Source organism: Kogia breviceps, chromosome X (assembly GCF_026419965.1).
Source record: "Kogia breviceps isolate mKogBre1 chromosome X, mKogBre1 haplotype 1, whole genome shotgun sequence".
Classification (NCBI taxonomy): domain Eukaryota; kingdom Metazoa; phylum Chordata; class Mammalia; order Artiodactyla; family Physeteridae; genus Kogia; species Kogia breviceps.
The window spans coordinates 36,265,486-36,293,442 of record NC_081330.1 but is presented as its reverse complement, the minus strand read 5'-3'; the positions used below and the strand labels follow the sequence as shown (position 1 = coordinate 36,293,442).

Genomic DNA, 27,957 nt, shown 5'->3' with positions numbered 1-27,957 from the left:
AATTGTTGGAAACTAAGAAAAAGAGACAGTTTAAAGGGGTTTACAAGCCCTTCATTTCCTACCAAAGGTAATATCTAAACTTCGTTTCTTCTTGCCCTCTGTCTGCAGGTAGGAACGTTTAATCATCTTAGGGGTCCTGAGCCCCAGCGCCATCTCTGCTTATTGAATGATTGGGGGAGGGAAATAAAGAGGTCTTCCCAACAGATTAAAGTCAGCCGTCTTGAGCAGGAATCTGCAGGCTATCTTTGCAAAGGACCAGACAATAAATATTTTAGGCTTGGAGGGTCATATGGTCTGTTCCCAAACTACCCAACTTTGTTGCTGTAGAGTGAAAGGAACCATAGGCAGTTGTTAAACAAATGGATGTGACTGTGTTCCAATCCAACTTTATTTAGAGAAACAGATGCAGGCTGGAGCTTGTTAACCTGTCTGCTAGAGTTGTGCTTCTCAAACTATCTGCTGTGAGGACCCTTTTTTCCCTTAATAATTTATGGATGGGTGCATTTGTAAAATACAATAAAAATGAATTACTGGGGCTTCCCTGGTGGCGCAGTGGTTGAGAGTCCACCTGCCGATGCAGGGGACGTGGGTTCGTGACCCGGTCCGGGAAGATCCCACATGCCGCGGAGCGGCTGGGCCCGTAAGCCATGGCCGCTGAGCCTGCGCTCCGCAATGGGAGAGGCCACGACAGTGAGAGGCCCACGTACCGCAAAAAAAAAAAAAAAAAGAATTACTGGAACAACGAAGTTAAAAAGACATAACATAGAAGCTTAAAATTTTTAGATGAAACAGGCAACAATTTCAATAAATATAATTAGAACAGTCATACACAGGGAAAAAGAATTAGAGAAACTGTAAATGTTCTTTGAAAGTATCTTTCAGCCTACTAATAAAGAGAACTGCTATTACAAGATATAACTTTTTTTGTCATTCCACGATACTAACTAAACAAAAAGTTGAGTGAAATTTCAAGTCCCCATTTATTAACTGCCTGCATGCACACTCTAAACAAACACTGTATATATATATATATATATATGTCAACATTTAAAATTTTAATGTGACACGAATTTGCTTCCAGCTCTTTATCTAACCTAGGTTGGATGGACAACAGTGCTGCTCACAAGAGATAATGTATATCTAAACTGTTCATATAGCTTTTTAATAGCTTTATTGAGGTATAATTGATAATATAAATAATTGAATACATTAATGTGTACAATTTGATGACTGAACGTATACAAACAACCACCACAACCACCACAACCACCACAATCAGGGCAACAGGCATGTCCATCACTTCCCTAAGTTTCCTTGTGTTCCTTTGTTGTTGTTGTTGTTGTTGTTGTTGTTTTTGATTTGACCTTTAAGGCGACATCAACTCTAAGATTCTAACATGCTAAGTTTTAAACAGCACACTGGGGCTTCCACTTTCAAGACAGTGTATTGTGCTAACCTTGTAATCTTTCCTTTCTAGAATACACCAAAATAACCAAGAATCCCCAGGTATACGATCACAATTAAATAAATAAAAGTTTAATAAGGTTGTTGGATTCTAAAAAATTGTATACTCTGTATGATACTATAATGATAATACATGTCAGTATACATTTGTCCAACCCCCTAGGATGTGTAACACCAAGAGGGATCCCTAATGTAAACTATGGATTTGTGGTGAGAATGATGTCAATTTAGGGTCATCAATTGTAACAAACATACCACTCTGGGATGCTGATAATGGGGGATGCTGTGCACGTGTGTACCTTCCCCTCACTTTTGCTGTGAACCTAAAACTGCTCTACAAAATAAATGTTTTTACAAATCAGTTTATAAAATGAATCACATTTTTATATACAAGTTAAGATAACCATTTTAAACAGTATGATTTAGTACTGAGATAACCAAAGATAAAGTTATACTTAAATGGGGTAATGTTAATGCTCCTTAAAGGTATCTACTGTCATAGTTTATAAATCAAGCAAATAGGGACTGCATCCTTCTTCTGATGACTGATGGAAGTGGCAGCAGTAGATATGTTAAGGTCTTCTCAGGTTAAGCACACAATGTGACACTTCACTTCTTGTCCTCATCGTAACAACTGTCTACTCAGGTAAAGCATCACCCCCAAACATATGTTTCTTATTAACTGTAGAGATGAGTGGACTAGGTGGGACCTGTGGTCTATCATGCTCTGGCTCACACAAAATTATGAGGACCAATACCCCCCATAGTTTTGTGCCAACGAAGCCCTACCAATCAGGACTTCCCAGTCAAGTTTACCGCCATCTTGCAAGGTCAACCTGGTGTTGAGAGATAATTCTCCATGGGTCTCTTGAGTTTCTGTATATCTTGCGAGCACAGGCACTGACTGTTCCAGACTGTCTTTGCAAGGATGACTGCACAGTGAACAGCCGTGGGAGACAGAGAAAGTGTCTCCCTCCAGAGCAAAGAGCAGGCATGTTCACTGTCTAGTACAATAAAGATAATGTCTTTCCCCAGAGCAAAGGGCAGGCATACTTATGCCTGTGATAAAAGACTCAGATTACTCATTTAGTAGAGTACTGTGATCTCCTCATTAAACATGAAGAGGAAGAAAAATATTTCAATGGAGTATTTCATTTGCTCAACCCTCTGTCCTGATGACCAACTGACATTTTGATATAAGACACACACTTAACTTGTTTCAAATGAAATACCAACTACCATATCAGTGGTAGAATAAGCCAAGTATGGTTTTGGCAAACAGCTCTGCATCGTCTGAGACATGATGAAAATCAGTAGCATTAAGCATTTTTTTTTAAAAAAGTTTACTGAATGGAAGGCTTGAGATCTTTGCCTTACGTGAGTCCAGATTGGAAGGTTATGGTAGGTTTCTTTGAAAAAAGAAAAAGTTTGGCAGCAACTGCCATAAGCTTCAACCATTTAGTAATATTTCAAATAGTGGTTAACTTTTTGAGGAGAAAGGGAGAGAAAAATCTTAATCATATATGGTCTTGATAGTTTTTAAACATTTTAAAAGTTTTTTTATTGAGTTATATACAAAACTTTTTTTAAATCAGAGAACTTTACAGCTTTCACTCGCATTACTGCTTTTCCTAACCTACTGGAATAACAAGCCTTGAAGAGATTAATATATTTGTTTTAACTGCTTTACTTACAGTTTTCTGCCTTGGATCCCAACTCTTCTACTGATTGCATGCTATGAATCTCAAATCCTTCAGGGTATTCTGCCTTACTGATCGTCTTATTATCCACATAAATGATATGTTTAACACAGTTAATATCTAACAATGCAGTCTGTTGAGCAGAAAGAAAATCCAGTTATTAAATATGGGTATGCAATAAACTCAATTCTTGAATATTCTCCTATGCTGTCAAACACTACCATGAATTAAAAGAAAATTTCATACTTACCTTAAGTTTACTCTCCAGAAGTTCAACACTAGTAATTAGATAGGCAGCCTCAGATTCATTTAACCCGTGAACTACAGCTTCTTTGCCAAGTGTGGCATATAAAGTCACAACTACATAATAAAAAACGAACACAAAAGTTAAATGATAAGCATTTCTTAGATATGTTATTTAAGTCAACTTTTAATGACAGACATACTCACAGATGCAAAGACATTTTATAATCTAATTCGATTTCACAGTCTCTGCTATTACCCTTCAACCTTGCCTCAAACTTCGCGGTAGTCATGAATCTTTCTTACAAATTTTCGGGATTCTAACTTTTTAAACCTAAAGAAACCCAGAAATACTGCAAGTGCCACAAACTGGGCAAAAAAAGCATCAGTCAATTCAGTTTCTCAAGGCCAATAGGTTCTGGCTGAACACTTGCTTGGAAAACAAGAGGATCTCAGGACAATTTCACATGTAAAGAAAGCCCACTCTCTCCCCCTCCAAAAAACACGAGGCACTTACGAGGAAAGTTGTACTTAAAGCAGGTCTGTGCTGCAATCATCCATTCAGCCCTGGTCTCACAGAAAATGGCAATAGTGCTCTTTGGTTTCAGTCCCAATGCAGCGAGTCCACTACCAAAGTTATTCACTCTGCGGTTCACTTCGAGATAGTTCATCCATTTATAATTCCCAAGAATTAACTGTTAAAGTGAGACATTCTGTAACATTAGCATATGTACTCAAACAAGCAATGAACATACTATTCAAAGTGTAGAACTCTAAAAACACCACCCTTAAGTGAATTGCACAGATGCTGTGAGCACCTTCTGAGAATTAGTTACGGCACTATAATGGAATGCCAGCATGTTTTAAATGTACTTTATTTATAATAAAGTAAAGTGTACCTTCCCCTTTAAAAACAATAGGAAGCACAAAAATGCTTTACCTTCTTAAAAACCTTTCCATTTGGCTGCATTTCATTTTCTTCACTTAGGATTTCCCTGGTCCCCAGGCTGTCCTTCTTCCCAAACTTGGATACGGCATGATCGAATAATTTATCCAGGGTGTCTGCTCCAGGGATGTCTATGACAGCTAGTGAGTCGAAGTGCGTGACAGAGCGATACGGACTTCCAGGTTTGTCTGAGGTGGGCTTAGCTTTTACTCTCTTTGCCATAGCGTTTTTCTTCTTGGCATTGGTAAGAAAATACCACGGAATAAATACAAGGGCACTGTATATTGTTATTAACAAGTGGATAGGCAGCAAAATAATGGTGAGCACATTTTGCTTAAGTTTCATAGTGGCAAGGCTTCTAAAATGGTGTTTATTTCTTGTTATTCTTTGGCTTCAGAAAGCCTGATTTTGCTGAAGAAGGCAATAATGGAAGCAGTAGTAAGAGTAGCAGAAGAGTCAAGGCAGTTCAATTTTAATGATACAGATAAGAGTTAGTAATCTTTGGAAGCCGACAATAAAGTACACCTGTAGGTGAAGACAATGAACCAGGCAGAGAGCAGGGAAAACAAAACAAAACAAAAACAAAACAAAAGAGTATTAACAAGTTGACAGACCATTGATTTAAATACTCAGGTCTTTATTAGTTTCTATAATTGATTTGATACAAGAAAGCGGAAATAACTGGTCTGAAAGACTGGCATTTTCCAGTTTTAATCATTATGGCCATAAATTTTAAATTTAATTTTTATAGGTTTTTAGGTATACTACACATCACTCTGTAAGTCAGTTGTGTAACACTTATAGTGCCTATATGAGTGCAGGCATGTGGTATTTAAGTTTGGCTAAACTTTGGGAGAGTAGTGAATGCCAATACTGAGGTTTCTCTTCAATATGTATATGTAAACTGGACAGCTTTAAATAGGATTCAGTTTTGTATCCAAAAATCCACCAATTTTGGTTTATTTCTCAAAGATCAACCCAGAAATATTATTCTGAGTTCTTCTTTAAGATAATTTATTGGTAATGCTATTCACTACCTCCTATCCCCCAAATTGGAGCAATACAATCATAACATCATTTCCTACCTGTCTACTTAGTGCTCAAAATTGCACCAGTTGCCTGGGAGTGGTACTATTAAGTCCAAAGTAGTGTTAAGTCCTGGCCCTTGCTCATTACGAGTTAACACTTGTGAGACCATCAGCACACAAGATAGATCCAGTGTTTTTCAAACTTTGTTTGCAGGAGAAGGTGGCAGCAAAACCATTTCTCCAAATAAACACTCATGCAGACTTCCCATATATAGACACTAAAGTGGAACTGCTCCAGCTGAAGCAGGGATTGGGGGTTCCCAGAGTCCCACCCTGGACTTCCTGGAACCCCACTCCCAAAGTGACCACTGGAGCCTTTCCGATGAAAAGCCTGTAGAAATACCTAAGTGCTATGGTGTGCAGTGCAAGCAATAAATGCGATAGCAGCTCAGAGAAAGTGCAAAATGGTCCACAGTTACTAGGGGAGGCTTTGTGGAGATTAGACTTAAGCTGGACCTTATGTCGGGGATCTGGAAACAAAGGAGAAAGGATGGGGGTCATTCTGGGCTGGGGAACATGATAAAAGATAAAGAGGTAGAAATGAAAGGACTTTGGGAGAGGAGAGATGGCCAAAAAAAAAGGACACTCACCTGAGTGGGGCACAGAGTACTCTCTAGCTAAACAGACCACAGTAGTACAGGGTCTGACAAATCAGGCAAAGTAGTTTTGATTTGATTTGACAGGAGACTGGAGGCCACTGCAGGTCAGAAAAAACAGTGCCAAATGGAAAGGAACTGCAGAAACAGCCTCAGGGAGAATGTCGTCTCTCCAGGAGCTTGCCTTCAGCTGAGAAAGCTATTTTGGAGAGTGGAGGTGTATTTCAGCTACAAAAATTAAAATACTAGTTCACTTTGAGGAGACAAATTGAAGTGCACCCTTCTGCAACTCTTGTGGAAATGGACTACTGACCCCAAGAGAGTTGTGCGTTTCTACACCAACTACTATAAAATGGCAGCTTAATCCTTAATCCTGCCTCTGCTTTTCTTCATGCCCTTCAACTGAGTGTGGTGAAACGAGCAAGGAACTACAGGTGAAAAAGACCTGGGTTTCAGACCCCATCTCTGTCACTGACTGACTGTGTAACCTTGGGCAAAACAATCTGGCTGAGCTTAGGATCTGACTAGATCAGTAGCCCTTAACTTCCTAGAGGTGATGGGCCCCTTTCAGAATCCAAGGAGAACTATGAACCCAGTTCCCCTCAGAAAGATATGCAAAATGGTATACACAAATTCAGGGGATTCCTGAGTTCCTGGAATCCATCCATGAACACCAAAGGGTGACACCATCCTTACACTAAAAATGTCTGGCCTAGATGATTTCCTGGGGCCCTTCCAACTTTAATTTTATGATTTCCTATACCTAGAGATGGCTTCCTCAGTCTCTTTGACAAGTCTGGTCATTCATTTTTTTCAAGATAAGGTACATCAAGTGTCTATCATAGTGGCTGATCCTCAATATGCAAGATTCCCTCTAACAATCCTCTCCTCAATCAGACATTCCACGACTACCCAAATCCTTGATAATCTTTCCCATTTCTAATTTCCCACATCACTTGAAATATCTGCCACTCATTCTGATCCTTGATTATACCATCATTTTTAAACATCTAAGCACCTAAGTATAGAGCATAGACCAGGAGTTCTCAACCCTATCAAACCCAACACTTCTTTGTTATAACAAATACTTTATAATACTCCTTTATAAACCTTAAAGGATAGTCACAGATGATAGTCTCAGATGATAGTCTACTTAGTCTACTTAGTCTACTTAGACTACTACTTAGTCTAGTGTAAGTAGACTAGGTGCCTAAGGGAGAATTAAAATAATTCTTTACTGGTAATATAAAGAATTACTGAAAGGAAATCAATTCAAAATAAATACTTATTTCAATACGTAAATTATGAGGGACAATACCAGAAGTACCACCTCAGGCTCACCCCTGGGGCTGAACAAGTAGAAGACAGCTTTTGAAGGGCTTACAATCTAGCTAGATTTAAACTGTATTCTATGTGTTCAGTCATGTATGTTGTTATATACACTTAATCTTTTAAACAGATTTGCCTTAAGTCTTGGAGGTAGGGAAACATCTACTTAATCCTCATAGTACAGAGACACATACACATAAACACACACACACACACACACAAACACACACAGAGAGTACACAAGGCTCAAAGAGCATTCAGGTAAAGAGAGATCAGAGAGGTCATTTAGTCCAGAAGTTTTCTAATTCTTTCTGGTGGTACTGGGGGCAGGGGGCGAGGCATGGCTCATTCATTTGAATAAAATCTTATGTGGACATGAAAACACAAGTACAGATGAAAGCAAAAGGCAGAGTTGCTTTGGTGGGGGCACACTGGAACCTCCATTTCAGCTGAATACTTGAGCCACTGATATTGTCTGATCTTTCATCTCAAAGAGAAGCAAATGTGTGACAGTACAAACTGTACCCAAGGCCTGTCCCCAAGTCTGGTGCTCTTTCAAGCTCCCCAGCCAGGCTCTGCCCAGTTCTACCTATCATCTAAAAAGTCCTTCCTTATCAAAGGTTTTCCAGTGTTACATCCAGCCTATTGATAAATTCATTTAAAAAAAAAGATTTGAACACCTACTATGTGTAAGTTTTGAGCACTGAACACAAAGATGAGTAAAACATGTTCTCAATCCTTTATATGCACGTGTGCATGTACATATGTGTCCATATGTATGGTAGGGTGCAGGGAGATGAGTTCACAAATATATACAGTAGAATATGATAGATCCCATCAGAGAAATGAGAACAAAACGCTGAAGGTATTCAAAAGAGGGATGAGATTACATCCAGTTTTGGGGGGACAAAAAGAGGGAGGAAGGAGAACCATCCAGAAAGGTTTCACAAAATAGCACAGTATTTGGAGTCAGTATGAAGGATGGATATGTTTTCAAAAGGAGAGGACAAAGATTGGACAATGAGGACAGTCCTCATGGACTGGGGAATGGATGGGGGCAGAACTGCAGGATGTATCAGAAAACAGCAAGTAGAGTAGCAGATGCTTTCCAGCTTTCTGTGTAAAGTGCTGTTCCCCTTTTATGATCTAAGTCAATGGGAAAATTGAATTATTTCAGAGTCAACGTTACTAGAACGCCACTATACTATAAGAGACACGTGTATGATGATTTGGCAACTCAAGACTTAAGCACCCTGCTATTATATAAGGGGAAAGTGAATTGTTCTCTAAAGAACAGAAAGTCTGATATCCTGGGTGGTAAATGGACTAAACAAAGTTAGGAGGTCTGGCTTCTAACCTCAGCGTCTGCTCTTATGTGTGACTTCGGATGAGATATATGACCTCTCACCTAAAAGCTCTGTACCAGTGGCATTGTGTGTAAAACAGGAATACCGCTCGTGTTATCTACTTCATGGCACTGTTGGGGGAATCCTTCGTCTGATTCAGCTTCAATTTCATGAGCGTTAATAATCAGTTCCTGGAATACTTTCGACCCGCTTGCATCTCTCCGCTTGCATCTCTCCCTCTTCGTTGTACTCACTCGGCTAAACCACAACCTGGTTAAATCCTGTCCGCCACCGAATCTGCACTTGTCCCCATGCAGCTGAATTTGGCTGGAGAAAAACCCAGCTGGGCTGAACGTCCCCCTTTAGATCCGTGATTGCTCCCTCAAATGGACCCTTGAAGCTACACAGAAACCATGCTGCCCTGCACTAGGCCATCCACAGCCTTGCTCTCCTGGGATTACACTTTGTTCTCTCTCTTCAGACCACTGAGGCTCCTCTGCCATCCTCATCCTCAGCTGCTGACCTGGCTTACCATTTGGCTGAGAAAACTAAAACCATCGGAAGAGAACTTCCACAGATTCCCACCAGTGTGGCTCCCCATTTACTCGGATCTGTGGCCACGTGCTCTCTTCTCTCCCATGACTAGAGATGGACTAGTCATTCTCCTAGCTAAGGCCGACCCCTTCACTTGTGTGTGACACCCGTCTAGACCAGAAAGACCTGGCGGTGCCATTCTACCGATTCTTCCCTCTCTCTCCTGTCTCACTAATTTTTCCGGCTCTATTGAATCGGTCCCATCAGCATCCTAACAGGCTATAATTTCTTTCATCTTAAAAACCTCTCCCTCTCTTGTACCTTCTTCTCTGGCTATGGCCCCATTTCTTCTCCTTCTCTGTAGGAGAAGAAGAGTTGTCTCTGTGCTCTGTCACCCAGTTCCCTCCTCCTATTTTCTCTTGAACCCACTACGCTCAGGCCTTCCCCTCTACCACTCCACAAAATTGCTCTGATCAAGGTCACTGATGACTTCCATGTTGTCAGATCCCAAGGTCAGTTAAAGCTCAGTCCTCATCCCCTTTGACCCACCACCAGCCTTTAGCCCCATTGACCCCTCTTTTCCTGCTGGAAACTTCTTCACTTGGCTTCCAGGAGACCCCATTCTTCAGGTTTTCTTCCGACTTCCCTGGCCATTCCTTCTCCATCTTCTTTGCTGCTTCTTCCTCATCTCCCTGACCTCTAAATGCTATAGTGCTCAGTCCTTGAACCTTTTCTTTATCTATGCTCACCCCCATGGTGATCTCATTTAGTCTCACAGCTTTAAATAGCATATATATGGTAATGACTCCCAAAATGTCCTCCCTTAGCCTGGAGGTCTCCCTTAGGCACCTAGGTTAGTATATCCAACTGTTTCCTCAACAGATCCATTTAGATATCAGTTACATATTCAAATTTAATACATATGTTGAAAATTGAGCCACTGATCATCCTCCCACAAACCTAGCACACCCAGTCTTGCCCGTTTCTGTAGTTCCAGTTGCTTTGACCAAAAGCCTTCGATGACCAGGTTCACTTTCACTTCCCTCTCTTTCTCACACATTCCACACCCAATTCAACAGCAAATCCTACCAGCTCTACTTACAAAACAGATATCAAATTCAACTACTTCTCACCACCTCAACTGCTACCATCCTGGCTCAAGCCACTATCCTCTCTCACCTGGATAAATGCAATAGCCAATCTGATCTCCCTGCTCTATAATAAATTCTAAACTCAGAAGCCAGAGTGCTCTAGTTCAAGTGCAAATTAGATCATACCATTCCTCTGCCCAAAACCTTTCAAAGAAACCCCGTATGACTCATTCAGAAATACAGTCCTTACTCTGACCTAGGGGATGGGATCTGTCCTCCACCTCAAGTTTCCATCTTCATCTCCGACACTTTTCCCTGCCTCATTCTGCTACCGTCCCACTTGGTCCTTGCTGTTTCTGGGACACACCAAGCATGACCCTGCCTCAGGGCCCTTGTACATGCTATTCTCTTTGCCTGGAATGTTCTTCTAAGATACCTGCACAGCTTATTCTCTCACCTTCTTTTTGTCTTTACTCAAATATCACCTTCTCAGTGAGGCCTTCTCTAGCCACTCCAAAATCGAACCCCAAGACCTCCTATCCCTTTCTCGCTTTATTATTCTCCTTAGTACTTGTAACTACTATGTCATATGCTTAATTTTTCATGTTTATTATGAATGCCCCCATTAGAACATAAAAGCTCCATGAGGCAGAGAGTTTACTGTTTGCTGCTGAATCCTCCTACAACAGTACCTCTGTGTGTTAACTGTTCAATAAACTTGTTGACTGAAATAAGAATGGACATAGAGGGACTTCCCTGGTGGTCCAGAGGGTAAGAATCCGCCTGCCAATGCAGGGGACATGGGTTAGATCCCTGGTCTGGGAAGATCCCATATGCCACGGGGCAACTAAGCCCCTGCACCACAACTACTGAGGCTACGCTCTAGAGCCCATGAGCCTACTGAGCCCACGTGCCACAACTACTAAAGCCCGAGAGCCTAGAGCCCGTGCTCTGCAACAAGAGAAGCCAACGCAATGAGAAGCGTGTGCACTGCAATGAAGAGTGGCCCCCGCTCGCCACAACTAGAGAAAGCCCGTGTGCAGCAATGAAGACCCAGCGCAGCCAAAAAAAAAAAGAAGAAGGAATGGACATGGATTGCTCTGAAACCGTAAAGTAAAAATGGACATAAGTGCAGGGCTTCCCTGGTGGCGCAGTGGTTGAGAATCCGCCTGCCGATGCAGGAGACACGGGTTCGTGCCCTGGTCCGGGAAGATCCCACATGCCGCGGAGCAACTAAGTCCGTGAGCCATGGCCGCTAGGCCTGCGCATCCGGAGCCTGTGCTCCGCAACGGGAGAGGCCACAACAGTGAGAGGCCCGCATACCGCAAAAAAAAAAAAAAAAAAAAAAAAAAGGACATAAGTGCAATAGCCGGAAGACAACCAACCTTAGTCATCTTTTTAAAAAAATCACTTGTCCATGCCAACACTCTAGGAAACGGTATACTCTTAAAGTCCCTGCTAATTAATTTGAACATGTGTTTAGTTGCTTGAGAGAAAATATGAAACTGGAAAAACTGCCTGTTACATGGAGGGAAAAGACAGTTGTTATAAAAGGAAGAGGGTTATTGAATTTTTACTATGTGCTTTTTTACGGATGCCTTTCAGAGAGGAATGCCGTCCTACCATGTATGAAGAGAAATATTGCTGTCCCACCAGGAGGACATAAACTCTGAGTTGCGCTTCCTTGAAATCAAGTGATGCATTTGTATTTCAGCTATAAAAGGGCAGGGCATCAGCTTCAGTCAGGGGATAGCTAATCATTCCTGCTGGTGTTCGGCATTCTGTATGAGAATCAGATTAATAACCACTTATTGAGCCTGTACTAGGAGCTAGGCACTATGCTCAGTCCTTTAGATACATTATTTCATTTAGTCTATCAGAAAACCCTTTTGAAGTAATACCCTGATGACATAGCTGATGATATAACAGTCTCAGACAGATCATTTGCCCAAGTTAACACAGCTAAGTAGGGATTTGGACCCAGGTCTATCTGATTTTAAAGTCCATACTTTTAGCTGTACTGTCTGTGACCTTGGTCATACTGGTATAAATCTAAATGGGTGAGAGTGACAAACTCTGTATATGAAAAAAAATCCTGATGACAACTTTGAGCACTGATCTGTCCTACAGCCTAAGGCATTTTTATAGGGAAAAAAAGCCCTTTAGGTGTCTAGTAAGTCCTAGAAGTGTAAGTGAAAATCAGATGCAATTTTTTTTTTAAATTTTGAGGTCAAGTTTAATGTTAAGTATTTCATTCCAGTTACTTCAAACGCTCTGAGATAGTTAGGTTAAACACAAAAAGCATTAGTAATACATTAAGCTCCAGTACACAAAGTAAACAAACACTACATACTGATTAAGGTCTGAATTTAAAAGAAATCATCTCTCCCAGCAGCATGTGACACAACACCCATTTAAGAATTAAAGAGAAAAACTAATAAACTGAAGTCAATGCCAAGACACTTTTTTTTCAAGTTTTATAAAATAGACTAAACCAAGCAAGGACGCACACATCTACCAAGCTGAAACACGTGGTAGGGCAAATTAACTTCATCTGTCTTTGATATAATTAATACCTTATGAAAACATAAAAATATAAACTTAATAATCAATGATTAACTATGTCAGTGCTACTTTAAGAAATCACATTTTCAAATCACACATCACTTAAGGGTAATTTAAACACCAAATAAAGAGATAATTAGCCTTCTGAAAAGGATAAGCTGTATTCACTAAACTTTAAATCAGAAAATTATTAAAAATCCAAGAGATTAAACAGGTAAGCATACCAGTTGCACTTTAAAAGATCATACTTCTACATAGATATTATATCACCAAGACTTCTATAAAGGGCTGGGGTGCTTTTTAAAAAAATCCTATTTTCTTTCACACACTATTAAAAAGCTTCAAATGATTTTAAAACATATAGGAGAAAGCTCATATACATGTTAAAGAAATTGGTTGCCTTTGGTTCATGAAATCAAACTTTACAGGAGCTACATTACAATATTATTAACTTTATATTTTAATATTAAAACATTTGTAGACAAATGACTCATTTCGCCATTTTCTTACAAAATGGCTAAATAAGTCACTACAACTCAGCTACCTGGCCACCATGATGTGAAACTGTATCATGGGAGAAAACAAAACAAAACAAAAAAGCTTCACTCTGCTCTTCAGTAGTAAATATACCTTATAAATGAGGTTAATAAAAGAACTCAAAGAGTGATAAATCTGTTGAAGACTGAAATCTTATAGCCATTCAGTCAACTCTTAAATATTAGTGTTGGTAAGAAAAGGGCACAGGTATTCCGAAGACAATGAAAAATTCAATACATATTTTTATTATCATTATTATTAATTCAATATGTATTTAAATTATTAACATTATTAATTCAATATGTATTTAAAATATTGACATTGCATTAGTGTGTGCCTGACATTTGAGAAATTAAAGAATTCTTAACTAAAGAAGGAAGCCACATGAAATCAAATACAAGAAGCCATGGAAAAGTACTCCTAGAGGTAATGTCTCCATGTTAGGGATGGGTAATACTTTCCATTCTGTTCTCTCTTCATGTTCATTTGTTTACCTGGCCCATGGAGTGAGGCAAGGGAGATGAGGGAATTAGGTATTTCTGTTTTGAAGTGTATTTGGGGATAGCCAAGGCAGAGCTATGCCAATTGAAGAGGAGTCTCCAAAGTGTCTGTTGACTCCTGAACACAACTGGCCAGATGCTCTCACTAAGGCTCCTGGCAACTCCAGCTCTTCACCTTGGTAGTTTTTTAAGTTACACATCTAGATGGGCTGCAGGCCAACTACTATAAGTATTTATCTATGTGTGTAGGATGTGTGTGTGTGTGTGTGTGTGTGTGTGTGTGTGTGTGTGTGTGTGTGTGTGTAGGAGTGGGGAGAGAGAGAGAGAGAGAGAGAGAGAGAGAAAACAGACTCTCTGGATAAATAACTATAGAAGCCTGAATACTACAGCCCTCACAATTGCACTATGGTCTATTTCCCAAAGGAAACACTAAACTTATTGGTATCTTCTTTGTCAATCATGGGATAGCATGCTGCCTATGTAGCTGAATTCAGGGACAACTAATTCTGGCCTGTTGATGAAAATCTTTGGTCATGTTCAAGATTTTTCTAATGCAGGCTGATCAGTAGACTTTAAGCCTTAGCTTTACAAGAACACTGAGTGTTTTGAATTAGCACACAAGAACTACTAGATCTTCTGTTTCAATTTCATAATCTATTATAATGAAAGCAATTCTCAGAAGAGCAGAAATACAAGAGAGGCAGCATTGTGTACAGGGCTTTGGTCGTAGCTCAGCAGCTTGCTGAGCTACACTACCTGGAACAAATTAAATAACCTCCTGTCTGTTTCCTCATCTGTACAATGAGAAAGTTGGATTCAGATTTTAAGATATCATGGACCAATGAAAGTTTTAAAAACAAATAATGCAGCAATGACACAGCTGCCATTTTTTTTTTTTTTGGCCAGGTATGGACATAAAAACAAAAAACATAAACCAATCATTTACTATCACCATCATTTCATAAAATACAGAATGGGTCTAACTCCTCAAAGTTAGGAGGATATATCTTATAATAAGAAGCAATCCTTTAAATGGAAAAAGTTTAGCTTTAAAAATCTCATGGTCTTTATTTTCCTCACCTCACCATGGACCAGTAAAAACTCTTCACTGGCGAGGGCACGGTCTAAAGGTCAATGTTTGGGAACCCCTGGACTAGGTAATTTTCAAGGTCCAAGGCTCAAACACTAAAATTCTAACTTTAGGTGCTCTGTTGTATTTCTTTCATTCTATATTATAGTCTAGAGTAGGTGCCTCAGTGAAGGACAGTACAGATGCAGAGATTCTTGAAGATCAGAAATATATGTAAATCAGTTTGAGAAACAGTAACTAGAATAAGCTTCAATTTATTGGAGAAAATATACACTACTACAGATTCAACTTCATCAATATTAATGAACCATTCACTGGACACTTACACTTATAAAGTTCATTTTACAGATGAGGAAATTGAGGCAAGGGGAAGCTAAATAGCTTGTCAAAGACACACCGCCTCAGTAGCCAGAACTGGAACTCCAATCTGTGACTCCATTTTTTGGTAATACTCAAAAGAAAAAGATTGTATTTAGATTTTAAGTATCACTTCCCCTTTCATAAGTGAGTGACAGTTTAAATTTTAGAAGTTGCCCAGAGTAAAAATCTTTCCTATTTTACTTTCCCAAATATTGCCTTTTTAACACAAATACTGGCAGGGCTTTTCTAATATAAGAGAGGAAAAATGCCTGTTAGTTTGGTCACTTAGTTTTCTCCAAAAGCTGACAAGATTGCACATTTAGAATTTTTAAAGGACAAATACTTACAGATTTCCTCTTTTTCTCTTAAGAAGAACCCGTATATCTTTCGTGATTCCAATCTGCAATAAGAGACAACATTTATGTGTATAGTGACATGAGAAACGATCCCCTTTAAAAAGAAACCTCGGACTTCCCTGGTGGCGCAATGGTTACAAATCTGCCTGCCAGTGCAGGGGACACAAGTTCAAGCCCTGGTCGGGAAGATCCCACATGCTGCAGAGCAACTAAGCCCGTGCACCACAACTACTGAGCCTGCACTCTAGAGCCCGCAAGCCACAACTACTAAGCCTGCATGCCACAACTACGGTAGCCCGTGTGTGCAGAGCCCATGTTCCGCAGGAAGAAAAGCCACCGCAATGAGAAGCCCGTGCACCGCAACAAGGAGTAGACCCCACTCGCCACAACTAGAGAAACCCTGCACACAGCAACAAAGACCCAATGCAGCCAAAAATAAAATAAAAATAAATAAATTTTTAAAAATAAATAACTAAATAAAAAGAAACCTCATGTGCTGTTTCACATTACCTGTGCATGATAAGCCAGGTAGTTCATGATAAGCCAGGTACCAAAGGAAAAACAAGAAAAGACTAAAAGTCGTGCTGTTGGGATCTCACAAAAAGTAACTGAGCCTGGCTATAGGAAACAGTAATCAAAACTCTACAAGTGGGGTTTACCCCAGGAATGCAGGAATTATTCAATATATGCAAATCAATCAATGTGATACACCATATTAACAAACTGAAGGAGAAAAACCACATGATCATCTCAATAGATGCAGAAAAAGCTTCTGACAAAATTCAACACCCATTTATGATAAAAACCCTCCAGAAAGTAGGCATAGAGGGAACTTACCTCAACATAATAAAGGCCATATATGACAAACCCACAGCCAACAGCGTTCTCAGTGGTGAAAAACTGAAACCATTGCCTCTAAGATCAGGAACAAGACAAGGTTGTCCACTCTCACCACTATTATTCAACATAGTTCTGCAAGTTTTAGCCACAGCAATCAGAGAAGAAAAATAAATAAAAGGAATCCAAATCGGAAAAGAAGAAGTAAAGCAGTCACTGTCTGCAGATGACATGATCCTATACATAGAAAATCCTAAAGATGCTACCAGAAAACTACTAGAGCTAATCAATGAATTTGGAAAAGTAGCTTGATACAAAATTAATGCACAGAAATCTCTTGCATTCCTATACACTAATGATGAAAAATCTGAAAGAGAAACTACAGAAATACTCCCATTTACCACTGCAACAAAAAGAATAAAATACCAAAGTGAGAGAGTGGCACGGACACATATACACTACCAAACGTAAAATAGCTAGCTACTGGGAAGCAGCCGCATAGCACAGGGAGATCAGCTAGGTGGCTTGTGACCACCTAGAGGGGTGGGGTAGGGAGGGTGGAAGGGAGGGAGTCGCAGAGGGAAGAGATATGGGAACATATGTATATGTATAACTGATTCACTTTGTTATAAAGCAGAAACTAACACACCATTGTAAACCAATTATACTCCAATAAAGATGTTAAAAAAAAGAAAAAACCTAGGAATAAACCTACCTAAGGAGACAAAAGACCTGTATGCAGAAAACTATAAGACACTGATGAAAGAAATTAAAGATGATACAAACAGATGGAGAGACATACCATGTTCTTGGATTGGAAGAATCAACATTGTGAAAATGACTCTACTACCCAAAGCAATCAACAGATTCAGTACAATCCCTATCAAACTACCAATGGCATTTTTCACAGAACTAGAACAAAAAATTTCACAATTTGTATGGAAACACAAAAGACCCGGAATAGCCAAAGCAATCTTGAGAAAGAAAAACGGAGCTGGAGGAATCGGGCTCCCAGACTTCAGACTATACTACAAAGCTACAATAATCAAGTCAGTATGGTACTGGCACAAAAACAGAAATACAGATCAATGGAACAGGATAGAAAGCCCAGAGATAAACCCATGCACGTATGGTCACTTTATTTTTGATATAGGAGGCAAGAATATACAATGGAGAAAAGACAGCCTCTTCAGTAAGTGGTACTGGGAAAACTGGACAGCTACAAGTACCATTATATTTTAGAATGATGATAATCAATTTTAGCCAAACTGCAAATCCTTCATTTTACTCCTAAGTCAAAAATTATTCTTTTCAATGCTAGAATATATAAATTGTATATCCACGACAACAATGAATATTTCTTTATGTAGTTAAATCTGCAGTATTCAGGGGTAAGTTCTTTGTTTCACTTTCTAAGTTTTGAAGCAATGTTTATTTATACTATACCCACTGTCTTTATCCTAGCTCGAAGACAGAGTCTAGTTTGAATGCAAAGAGAAATACTTCAACACTAGCTAAGAATTCTATTATCACCCATTGTTACTTAACTGCTCCCCTTATAATTAGTATGGTAAATTATGTATATAAATTATATATATACACACACATATATAATTTTATCATTAGTATGGTTTTATATGTATATGCACACATATACATACACACAATTTGCATAGCAGACATATATAAATTGTATGTGTATAAAAATGACAAGTACCTAACCTACAATATAAGTACCAGACTTCACCTGGGACGGGAAGATAAACTACATGCATAGAAATTCCACTCCTTACTTCCAAAGTTGCACACTTTTAGAACTGAAATAGGCTTTAAAATGAGAGTAATTAACTAGTCCCTAAAAACAAACTCTCCTTCCTCTCCCCTCCAAATGGACTAAAATAGGGTCTACTTTCTAGAACATTAGGAAAGCATCATATATGCTTCCCTACACAGCAAAATTAAGAATTTCTTTCCAATCAGTATTGATTAGTTTTACTCTTAAGATGAATGTGAGAATATTAGAAAACAAAAAAAGTGCACTATCCCTATCCGTTTGATTACCTTGGATGAAACGAACAACAGTATCAAGAGGGAAAGGCACATTCTTTTTAAAAGCTCTCAATAGAACAACTGCATTTAAATAAGAATTTTTTAAAGCAACAAATATCAAAAATCTACTTGTAAGCTCCACCTAAGATATAGCTTGACTATTAGGAAACAACCACTGGGGAAGAAAAGTTTTAATAGATGAAAATTGCTGTCACACTGATAATTCTTACTCAGGACCAGCAATCTTTTGTTTTTGTTTTTGTTTTTTTGCTTTTTTGGTTTTTTTTTTTAATTTTAAAATTTTATTTTATTTATTTTTTATACAGCAGGTACTTATTAGTCATCAATTTTATACACATCAGTGTATGCATGTCAATCCCAATCGTCCAATTCAGCACACCACCATCCCCAACCCCCCACGGCTTTCCCCCCTTGGTGTCCATATGTTTGTTCTCTACATCTGTGTCTCAACTTCTTCCCTGCAGACCAGTTCATCTGTACCATTTTTCTAGGTTCCACATACATGTGTTACTATACGATATTTGTTTTTCTCTTTCTGACTTACTTCACTCTGTATGACAGTCTTTAGATCCATCCACGTCTCAACAAATGACTCAATTTCATTTCTTTTTATGGCTGAGTAATACTCCATTGTATATATGTACCACATCTTCTTTATCCATTCGTCTGTCGATGGGCATTTAGGTTGCTTCCATGACCTGGCTATTGCAAATAGTGCTGCAATGAACACTGGGGTTCATGTGTCTTTTTGAATTACGGTTTTATCTGGGTATATGCCCAGTAGTGGGATTACTGGATGATATGGTAATTCTATTTTTAGTTTTTTAAGGAAATTCCATACTGTTCTCCATAGTGGCTGTATCAATTTACATTCCCACCAACAGTGCAAGAGGGTTCCCTTTTCTCTACACCCTCTCCAGCATTTGTTGTTAGTAGATTTTCTGATGATGCCCATTCTAACTGGTGTGAGGTGATACCTCACTGTAGTTTTGATTTGCATTTCTCTAATAATTAGTGATGTTGAGCAGCTTTTCATGTGCTTCTTGGTCATCTGTATGTCTTCTTTGGAGAAATGTCTATTTAGGTCTTCTGCCCATTTTTGGATTGCGTTGTTTGTTTCTTTAATATTGAGCTGCATGAGCTGTTTATATATTTTGGAGATTAATCCTTTGTCCATTGATTCATTTGCAAATATTTTCTCCCATTCTGAGGGTTGTCTTTTCGTCTTGTCTATGGTTTCCTTTGCTGTCCAAAAGCTTTTAAGTTTGATTAGGTCCCATTTGTTTATTTTTGCTTTTTTTACCATTACTTGAGGAGATGGATCAAAAAAGATCTTGCTGTGATTTATGTCAAAGAGTGTTCTTCCTATGTTTTCCTCTAAGAGTTTTAGTGTCCAGTCTTACATTTAGGTCTCTAATCCATTTTGAGTTTATTTTTGTGTATGGGGTTAGGGAGTGTTCTAATTTCATTCTTTTACATGTAGCTGTCTAGTTTTACCAGCACCACTTACTGAAGAGACTGTCTTTTCTCCATTGTATATCCTTGCCTCCTCTGTAACAGATTAGTTGACCACAGGTGCGTGGGTTTATCTCTGGGCTTTCTATCTTCTTCCATTGATCTATGTTTCTGTTTTTGTGCCAGTACCATATTGTCTTGATTACTGTAGCTTTGTAGTGTAGTCTGAAGTCAGGGAGTCTGATTCCGCCAGCTAGGTTTTTTTTCCCTCAAGACTGCTGTGGCTATTCGGTGTCTTTGTGTCTCCATACAAATTTTAAGATTTTTTTTGTTCTAGTTCCATTAAAAATGCCATTGGTAATTTGATAGGGATTGCATTGAATCTGTAGATTGCCTTGGGTAGTATAGTCATTTTCACAATATCGATTGTTCCAATCCAAGAACATGTTATACCTCCCCATCTGTTTGTATCATCTTTAATTTCTTTCATCAGTGTCTTATAGTTTTCTGCATACACATCTTTTGTCTCCCTGGGTAGATCTATTCCTAGGTATTTTATTCTTTTTGTTGCAATGGTAAATGGGAGTGTTTCCTTAATTTCCCTTTCAGATTTTTCATCATTAGTGTATAGGAATGCAAGAGATTTCTGTGCATTAAGTTTATATCCTGCTACTTTACCAAGTTCATTGATTAGTTCTAGCAGTTTTCTGGTGGCATCTTTAGGATTCTCTATGTATAGTATCATGTCATCTGCAGACAGTGACAATTTTACTTCTTTTCAAATTTGGATTCCTTTTATTTCTTTTTCTTCTCTTATTGCCCTAGCTAGGACTTCCAAATCTATGCTGAATAAAAGTGGTGCGAGTGGACATCCTTGTCTTGTTCCTGATCCTAGAGGAAATGCTTTCAGTTTTTCACCATTGAGAATGATGTTTGCTGTTGGTTTGTCTTACATGGCCTTTATTATGTTGAGGGAGGTTCCCTCTATACCCACTTTCTGGAGAGTTTTTATCATAAATGGGTGTTGAATTTTGTCAAAAGCTTTTTCTACATCTATTGAGATGATCATATGGTTTTTATTCTTCCATTTGTTAATATGGTGTATCACATTGATTAATTTGCATATGTTGAAGAATCCTTGCATCCCTGGGTAAATGCCACTTAATCATGGTGTAATGATCCTTTCAATGTGTTGTTGCATGCTGTTTGCTAGTAGTTTTTTGAGGATTTTTGCACCTATAGTCATCTGTGATATTTGTCTGCAATTTTCTTTTTCTGTAGTATCTTTGTCTGCTTTTGGTATCAGGGTGATGGTGGCCTCATAGAATGAGTTTGGGAGTGTTCCTTCCTCTGCAATTTTTTGAAAGAATTTGAGAAGGATGGGTGTTAGCTCTTCTCTAAATGTTTGATAGAATTCACCTGTGAAGCCATCTGCCCTGGACTTTTGTTTGTTGGAAGATTTTTAATCACAGTTTCAATTTCATTACTTGTGATTGGTCTGTTCATATTTTCTATTTCTTCCTGGTTCAGTCTTGGAAGGTTTTACCTTTCTAAGAATGTGTCCATTTCTTCCAGGTTGCCCATTTTATTGGCATAGAGTTGCTTGTAGTAGTCTCTTAGGATGCTTTGTATTTCTGCGGTGTCTGTCGTAACTTCTCCTTTTTCATTTCTAATTTTATTGCTTTTAGTCCTCTCCTTGTTTATCTTCTTAAGAACCAGCTTTTAGTTTTATTGTTCTTTGCTATTGTTTTCTTTGTTTCTATTTCATTTATTTCTGCTCTGACCTTTATGATTTCTTTCCTTCTGATAACTTTGGGTTTTGTTTGTTATTCTTTCTCTGGTTCCTTTAGGTGTAAGGTTAGATCGTTTATTTGAGATTTTTCTTGTTTCTTGAGGTAGGCTTGTATAACTATAAATTTCCCTTAGAACTGCTTTTGCTGCATCCAATAGGTTTTGGATCGTCGTGTTTTCATTGTCATTTGTCTCTAGGTATTTTTTGATTTCCTGTTTGATTTCTTCAGTGATCTCTTGGTTATTTAGTAACGTATTGTTTAGCCTCCATGTGTTTGGTTTTTTTTACATTTTTTCCCTGTAATTCATTTCTAATCTCACAGCGTTGTGGTCAGAAAAGATGCTTGATATGATTTCAACTTTCTTAAATTTACTGAGGCTTGATTTGTGACCCAAGATGTGAGCTATCTTGGAGAATGTTCCGTGTGCACTTGATAAGAAAGTGTAATCTGCTGTTTGGGGGTGGAATGTCCTATAAATATCAATTAAATCTATCTGGTCTATTGTGTAATATAAAGCCTCTGCTTCCTTATTTATTTTCATTTTGGATGATCTGTCCATTGGTGTGAGGTGTAAAAGTCCCCCACTATTATTGTGTTACTGTTGATTTCCTCTTTTGCACCTCTTAGCAGTTGCCTTATGTATTGAGGTGCTCCTATGTTGGGTGCATGTATATTTATAATTGTTATATCTTCTTCTTGGATTGATCCCTTGATCATTATGTAGTGTCCTTCCTTGTCTAATTCTTTATTTTAAAGTCTATTTTATCTGATATGGGTATTGTTACTCCAGCTTTCTTTTGAATTCCATTTGCATGGAATATCTTTTTCCATCCCCTCACTTTCAGTCTGTATGTTTCCCTAAGTCTGAAGTGGGTCTCTTGTAGACAGCATATAGATGGGTCTTGTTTTTGTATCCATTCAGCAAGCGTGTGTCTTTTGGTTGGAGCATTTAATCCATTCACATTTAAGGTAATTATCGATATATATGTTCCTATGACCATTTTCTTAATTGTTTTGGGTTTGTTTTTGTAGGTCCTTTTCTTCTCTTGTGTTTACCACTTTGAGAAGTTCCTTTAGCATTTGTTGTAGAGCTGGTTTGGTGGTGTTGAGCTCTCTTAGTTTTTGCTTGTCTGTAAAGCTTTTGATTTCTCCATCAAATCTGAATGAGATCCTTGCTGGGTACAGTAATCTTGGTTGTAGTTTCTTCCTTTTCATCACTTTAAGTATATCATGCCACTCCCTTCTGGGTTGTAAGAGGTTCTGCTGAGAAATCAGCTGTTAACCTTCTGGGATTTCCCATGTATGTTATTTGTCGTTTTTCCCTTGCTGCTTTCAATAATTTTTCTTTGTCTTTAATTTTTGCCAATTTGATTACTATGTCTCTCGGCGTGTTTCTCCTTGCGTTTATCCTGTATGGGACTCGCTGCGTTTCCTGGACCTGGGTGACTATTTCCTTTCCTATGTTAGGGAAATTTTCGACTATAATCTCTTCAAATATTTTCTCTGTTCCTTTCTCTCTCTCTTCTCCTTCTGGGATGCCTATAATGCGAATGTAGTTGCATTTAATGTTGTCCCAGAGGTCTCTTAGGATGTCTTCATTTCTTTTCATTCTTTTTTTCTTTATTCTGTTCCGCAGCAGTGAATTCCTCCATTCTGTCTTCCAGGTCACTTATCCGTTCTTCTGCCTCAGTTATTTTGCTATTGATTCCTTCTAGTGTACTTTTCATTTTAGTTATTGTATTGTTCATCTCTGTTTGTTTGTTCTTTAATTCTTCTAGGTCTTTGTTAAACGTTTCTTGCATCTTCTCAATCTTTGCCTCCGTTCTTTTTCCGAGATCCTGAATCATCTTCACTATCATTATTCTGAATTATTTTTCTGGAAGGTTGCCTATCTCCACTTCATTCACATGTTGTTCTGAGGTTTTATCTTGTTCTTTCATCTGGTACATAGCCCTCTGCCTTTTCATCTTCTCTATCTTTCTGTGAATGTGTTTTTTGTTCCACAGGCTGTAGGATTGTAGTTCTTCTTGCTTCTGCTGTCTGCCCTCTAGGACCAGCAATCTTATGATACTGATTTTAGAAAATGTTTTGGACAAATCGATTGCATAATATCAAATGTTGGAGTTACCAAATCTCTTCCTTCCAAGTTTACTCAAGCAAGTGTGGTGATACATAGGTGATTCCGAATTGACAAGGCCTTCACTAAAATACTAAAGAACTGAATAATAGTTGTTACTTTAAGAGATCTTGACCAGAAATTACTGCTGTGTCACAAACCAAATGTTCCAAAAAGTTGGACCATTTTTGCCAGAAGTTACGTTTTGTTTTCAAAGGCATGACTCAATAAATATACGTACAGAAAGCACTAATGTAATGAACAATAAGCACTATGAAGCAATAATTTTTTATTAATTTTTATTGGAGTATAGTTGCTTTACAATGTTGTGTTCGTTTCTGCTGTACAGCAAAGTACAGTTCGTGAAGCAATAATTTTAGAAGGAAAGTATTAGCATTCTCCTCTACATTAAAGATGAGACTGATAAACTACTTAAAAAGGAAAAATATATTTTTAGAAACACAGACTCTTAGAGCTAAAATATGGCCTGTTTCAACAATTCTCAAAGTATCTGGGGCCGCCAGTTCGTTGTAGTACTACTGTTTATAACATTACATCCCCCACTTTCATTTCTGCCAGGAATAATTTTTATTTGCTGAAAGAGACAGCAATGCACTGGGGATCCATCAAAAGTAGTGCCAATTAAGAATAATGAAATTATTCATTGTTGACAAATGTATACAGAAAGGCACTTTTTATCCTGTTGACAGAAGTGTAAATTGGTACAAGCTTTATGGAAAGCAATTTGGCAACAGGCATCCGGACGCTTGAAGTCATACATAACTCACAACCGAATAATTTCACTCTTCACTTCTACGAATATCCTAAGGAAATAGTCCAAGATGCACACATAGAAAAAAAAATGTAAACAATAGTCACCATTGTGATATAAATAACAGAAAAACTAGAAACAACATCAAATGCCCAAGAGGAGATTGGTAAAATAATGATGTATCCTTATGACTGAATACTACACAGTCATCAAGTGCAGTGTTGTCAAAGATATTTAAGGATATGAGAAAATAATCAAGATATATGAAGTGAAATTGGTTTAAGATGCAACTTAACCAAATATATGCAGGCTACAAGCTGAAATGTTAATCTCTGGGTTGTAGAATTATAGGTGATTTTTAGTTTTGTCCTTCTATTTTTCCCTACATTTTCTAAAACTTCTACAGTGAACATATTACTTTCACCATTCAATACGTAAGTAGAAAATAAAGCACCAGTCTCAACTAATTCTAGCATGTGTCTGTGTATATATGTGTGTGTTGATAAGTGACAATGAGTATGGCCCTTAAGGCATTTGGCCCTACTCACGTGGTGAAGATGATACAAAAGGAGCCAAAAGTTGACTTCAACCCCACTATGGAAAGAAGATTTGACACTTCTGTTTTTAAACCAGACTCAAAGTAAAATAAACTTCTTTCACTCATGTAATATGATCTATGAAGTGAGATAAAATGAGTGGGTTTTTTTCTTGCTATAACTACAATGTTAAATGTTTCCTAAAGCTAAGCATCCCTGTGGTACACTCTGTCAAAATGTAACTAACACAAATTGACTACTACTGGCAAGTGAATAGACAATATCAAAAAGCCAGATAATCATGAGGGGTTCCATACAGATGGAAATACCATATCAATAATTTCCTTAAAGCCCAGAGTTCCACTCACTTATCCTATTAAAACAAACAGGAACTCAAATGCCAGATGATACCAGCATAAGATTTAATAGGTATGAGAAGAGTCATACTGGCACTCCTCTGCCCCATAAAGGAAACCATTTTTCAGCTAACTAGACCCAGCCCCCTAACGGGAATTGAGGCCTCCCAGATGAAGGTGTCAAGGGCAAAAGGTACCAACTGGGTATCCCTTCTTTGTTTACCACACAGGTGATGAGAGGGACGGTGAAGGGAGGGGATTTCAGAAGTCAGCTCCTCATCAGTACCCACTTGTTTACAACCTGAACTCTGGGACCAACTACTCAGAACTTTAGAAGATATCATCTTACCTAAGAATGTCTTGCTTCAGACGTTCCAATCAACTGTGGTGTCAGCTTACTAATGTGTACTAGCTGACTTCAAAAAGCAGTAGGAGGCAGAAAAGGCTGAATCATTTCTTTCCCTCAAAGTTTTCATTTCAAAATGTTTCAGGCAACAGTAAAGTATCATTAAGTAATCCCACTTCCTGTAAGGCCCACACAGCTCTGTGTCCTGCAATAACCTCGACAGGGCCTAGCAGCACCGAGTTCACAATGCTCAAAATTATAAAAGGAACACAGCTGCTACACATACAATTCCACTGCAATATATGATAATACATTTACTGGAAAATTAATGGTTTTACTCCAAAGTAAAGGGAAAGCTACCTGTGGCTGCTGGTTACCTCAATCGGGTTGAGCCAGTGCTCCTGAAGCTAAGCTCACAAATTTGAGCTCTATGTGAATTGGTTAAAATAAAATAAGGGTAATCACATTTCCCAGCTTGCCTAGGTCTGTCCCCTGGTTTACACATGTTGTCCCAGAGTAATTCTTGTCAGAGTGTCCCCCCGCCTTTTCGCAAAAACATCCCTAATGATGACCCTAGTAATAACCCGAACTCTGGTCGCATGGAGAACAAGGCAAGAATGTGTGGCTACATCAGCAAAAGCCTACCTTCACTACTGGAAAGACACTTCCAAGTATAAGTCCTGACTGAATCCACAGTCATATACAAATGGGAAAATAAATGAAACAACCAGCTTTGTGCCATTTAACACACACACACACACACACACACACACAAACACACACACACAACCTTTTATTCCAAGTGTTTCAACGATATCAAATTACAACAATCTTAAATAGTTTATATACAACTGAGTATTTATAACCCAACTTCTAAAATCTAGAATTAAACTTTAATTAATAATTTCAAACTGAAGTCAATTTCTCATTTTACAAAGCACACACTTTTATATTTAAGTACATAAAGGACAAATCAGATCTGTTGTAGGAAAATATCTCCATGAATAGGTTTTTAATTCATATGACTTTTAAAGACCATAGTCCTCTTTAAGAAGTTGTGTTTACCCTTTCACTAACTTAACCTAAGTCAGAGAAAAGGATATTGCCAAATCAACTTCAGCAAGCAAACAAAAATTCTAGCCTTGCGGGGAATACATACCTTACACTCATTTTTTAAAAATATGACCAATTACAACTTCCCATCTATGATTTTCTGGAAAATATGGGTTAGCAACCATAGAGTTGCATATCAAATGAGGTATTTGATTCCCAATCAGTGATAAAAGACTAAAGCAAACCCGAGACTTTCCGGGCTAACCCAGATGCTGTAAGCTTAAGGAATTTTTCACATTATTTATAAGTTCCAGTTCCTGGAAGAGGCTGTACCCAGTACAGCCTAACGTTCAGTTTACTAAGAAAGATTTTATTTAACTTGGCCCTTAAAAAGACCACAGATGATCAGGATAAGGCGCTATGCTTCATCAAACGGTAAACGGGGGGTGGGGGGGGGGAGGCGGGGGAGGACAATGAAGCTCCAGTATCTATAACGCAGCGTCCTGCTGAGGTAGTTGTGAGCCAGTGTGCTGGAGCCAGACGGCCTGGGTCCAGTTCCTGGCGCTACCGCTTTACTAGAGTGGGGTGACCTCAGCTAAGTTCTGTGCCCTCTGGGACTCATTTGCTACAACTCTAAAATGGAGGGAATATTACTCCTACCTCCCGGGACTGGTGTGAAACTTATGAGTTGATCTCACAGCTCGAGCCATCACAAACTTCTTTTAGGTTCTCAAAAGCACGAAGCTTAATCTCTCACCTCTGCGTCTAGCACATCCTTTTCTCTCTGCCAAGAATATTCTCTTCTCCCTTTTCCTGGCTTCCTTTAGGTCTCAGTTTGAATGACGCTTCTAAAAAGCCTTCCTTGACCTCCCCGCTTT

The 27,957-nt window shown here is 38.5% G+C and overlaps 1 protein-coding gene across 3 annotated transcripts in view; it reads right to left on the bottom strand.

Moving 5' to 3' along the window:
• Positions 1-27,957, bottom strand: part of ACSL4 (acyl-CoA synthetase long chain family member 4) — a 72,409-nt gene that overhangs the window by 29,582 nt on the left and 14,870 nt on the right. The window contains exons 2-6 of one of the 3 annotated variants that reach the window (XM_059049813.2): positions 15,737-15,789; positions 4,348-4,878; positions 3,925-4,102; positions 3,415-3,524; positions 3,159-3,297 (exon numbers count right to left, since the gene is read on the bottom strand). In XM_059049813.2, coding sequence (XP_058905796.1) covers positions 3,159-3,297; positions 3,415-3,524; positions 3,925-4,102; positions 4,348-4,698 — 778 coding nt within the window. In that variant the 5' untranslated portion in view covers positions 4,699-4,878; positions 15,737-15,789. The remainder of the gene's footprint in view (positions 1-3,158; positions 3,298-3,414; positions 3,525-3,924; positions 4,103-4,347; positions 4,879-15,736; positions 15,790-27,957) is intronic. The other 2 variants (XM_059049823.2, XM_059049820.2) reach the window with 2 other exon arrangements.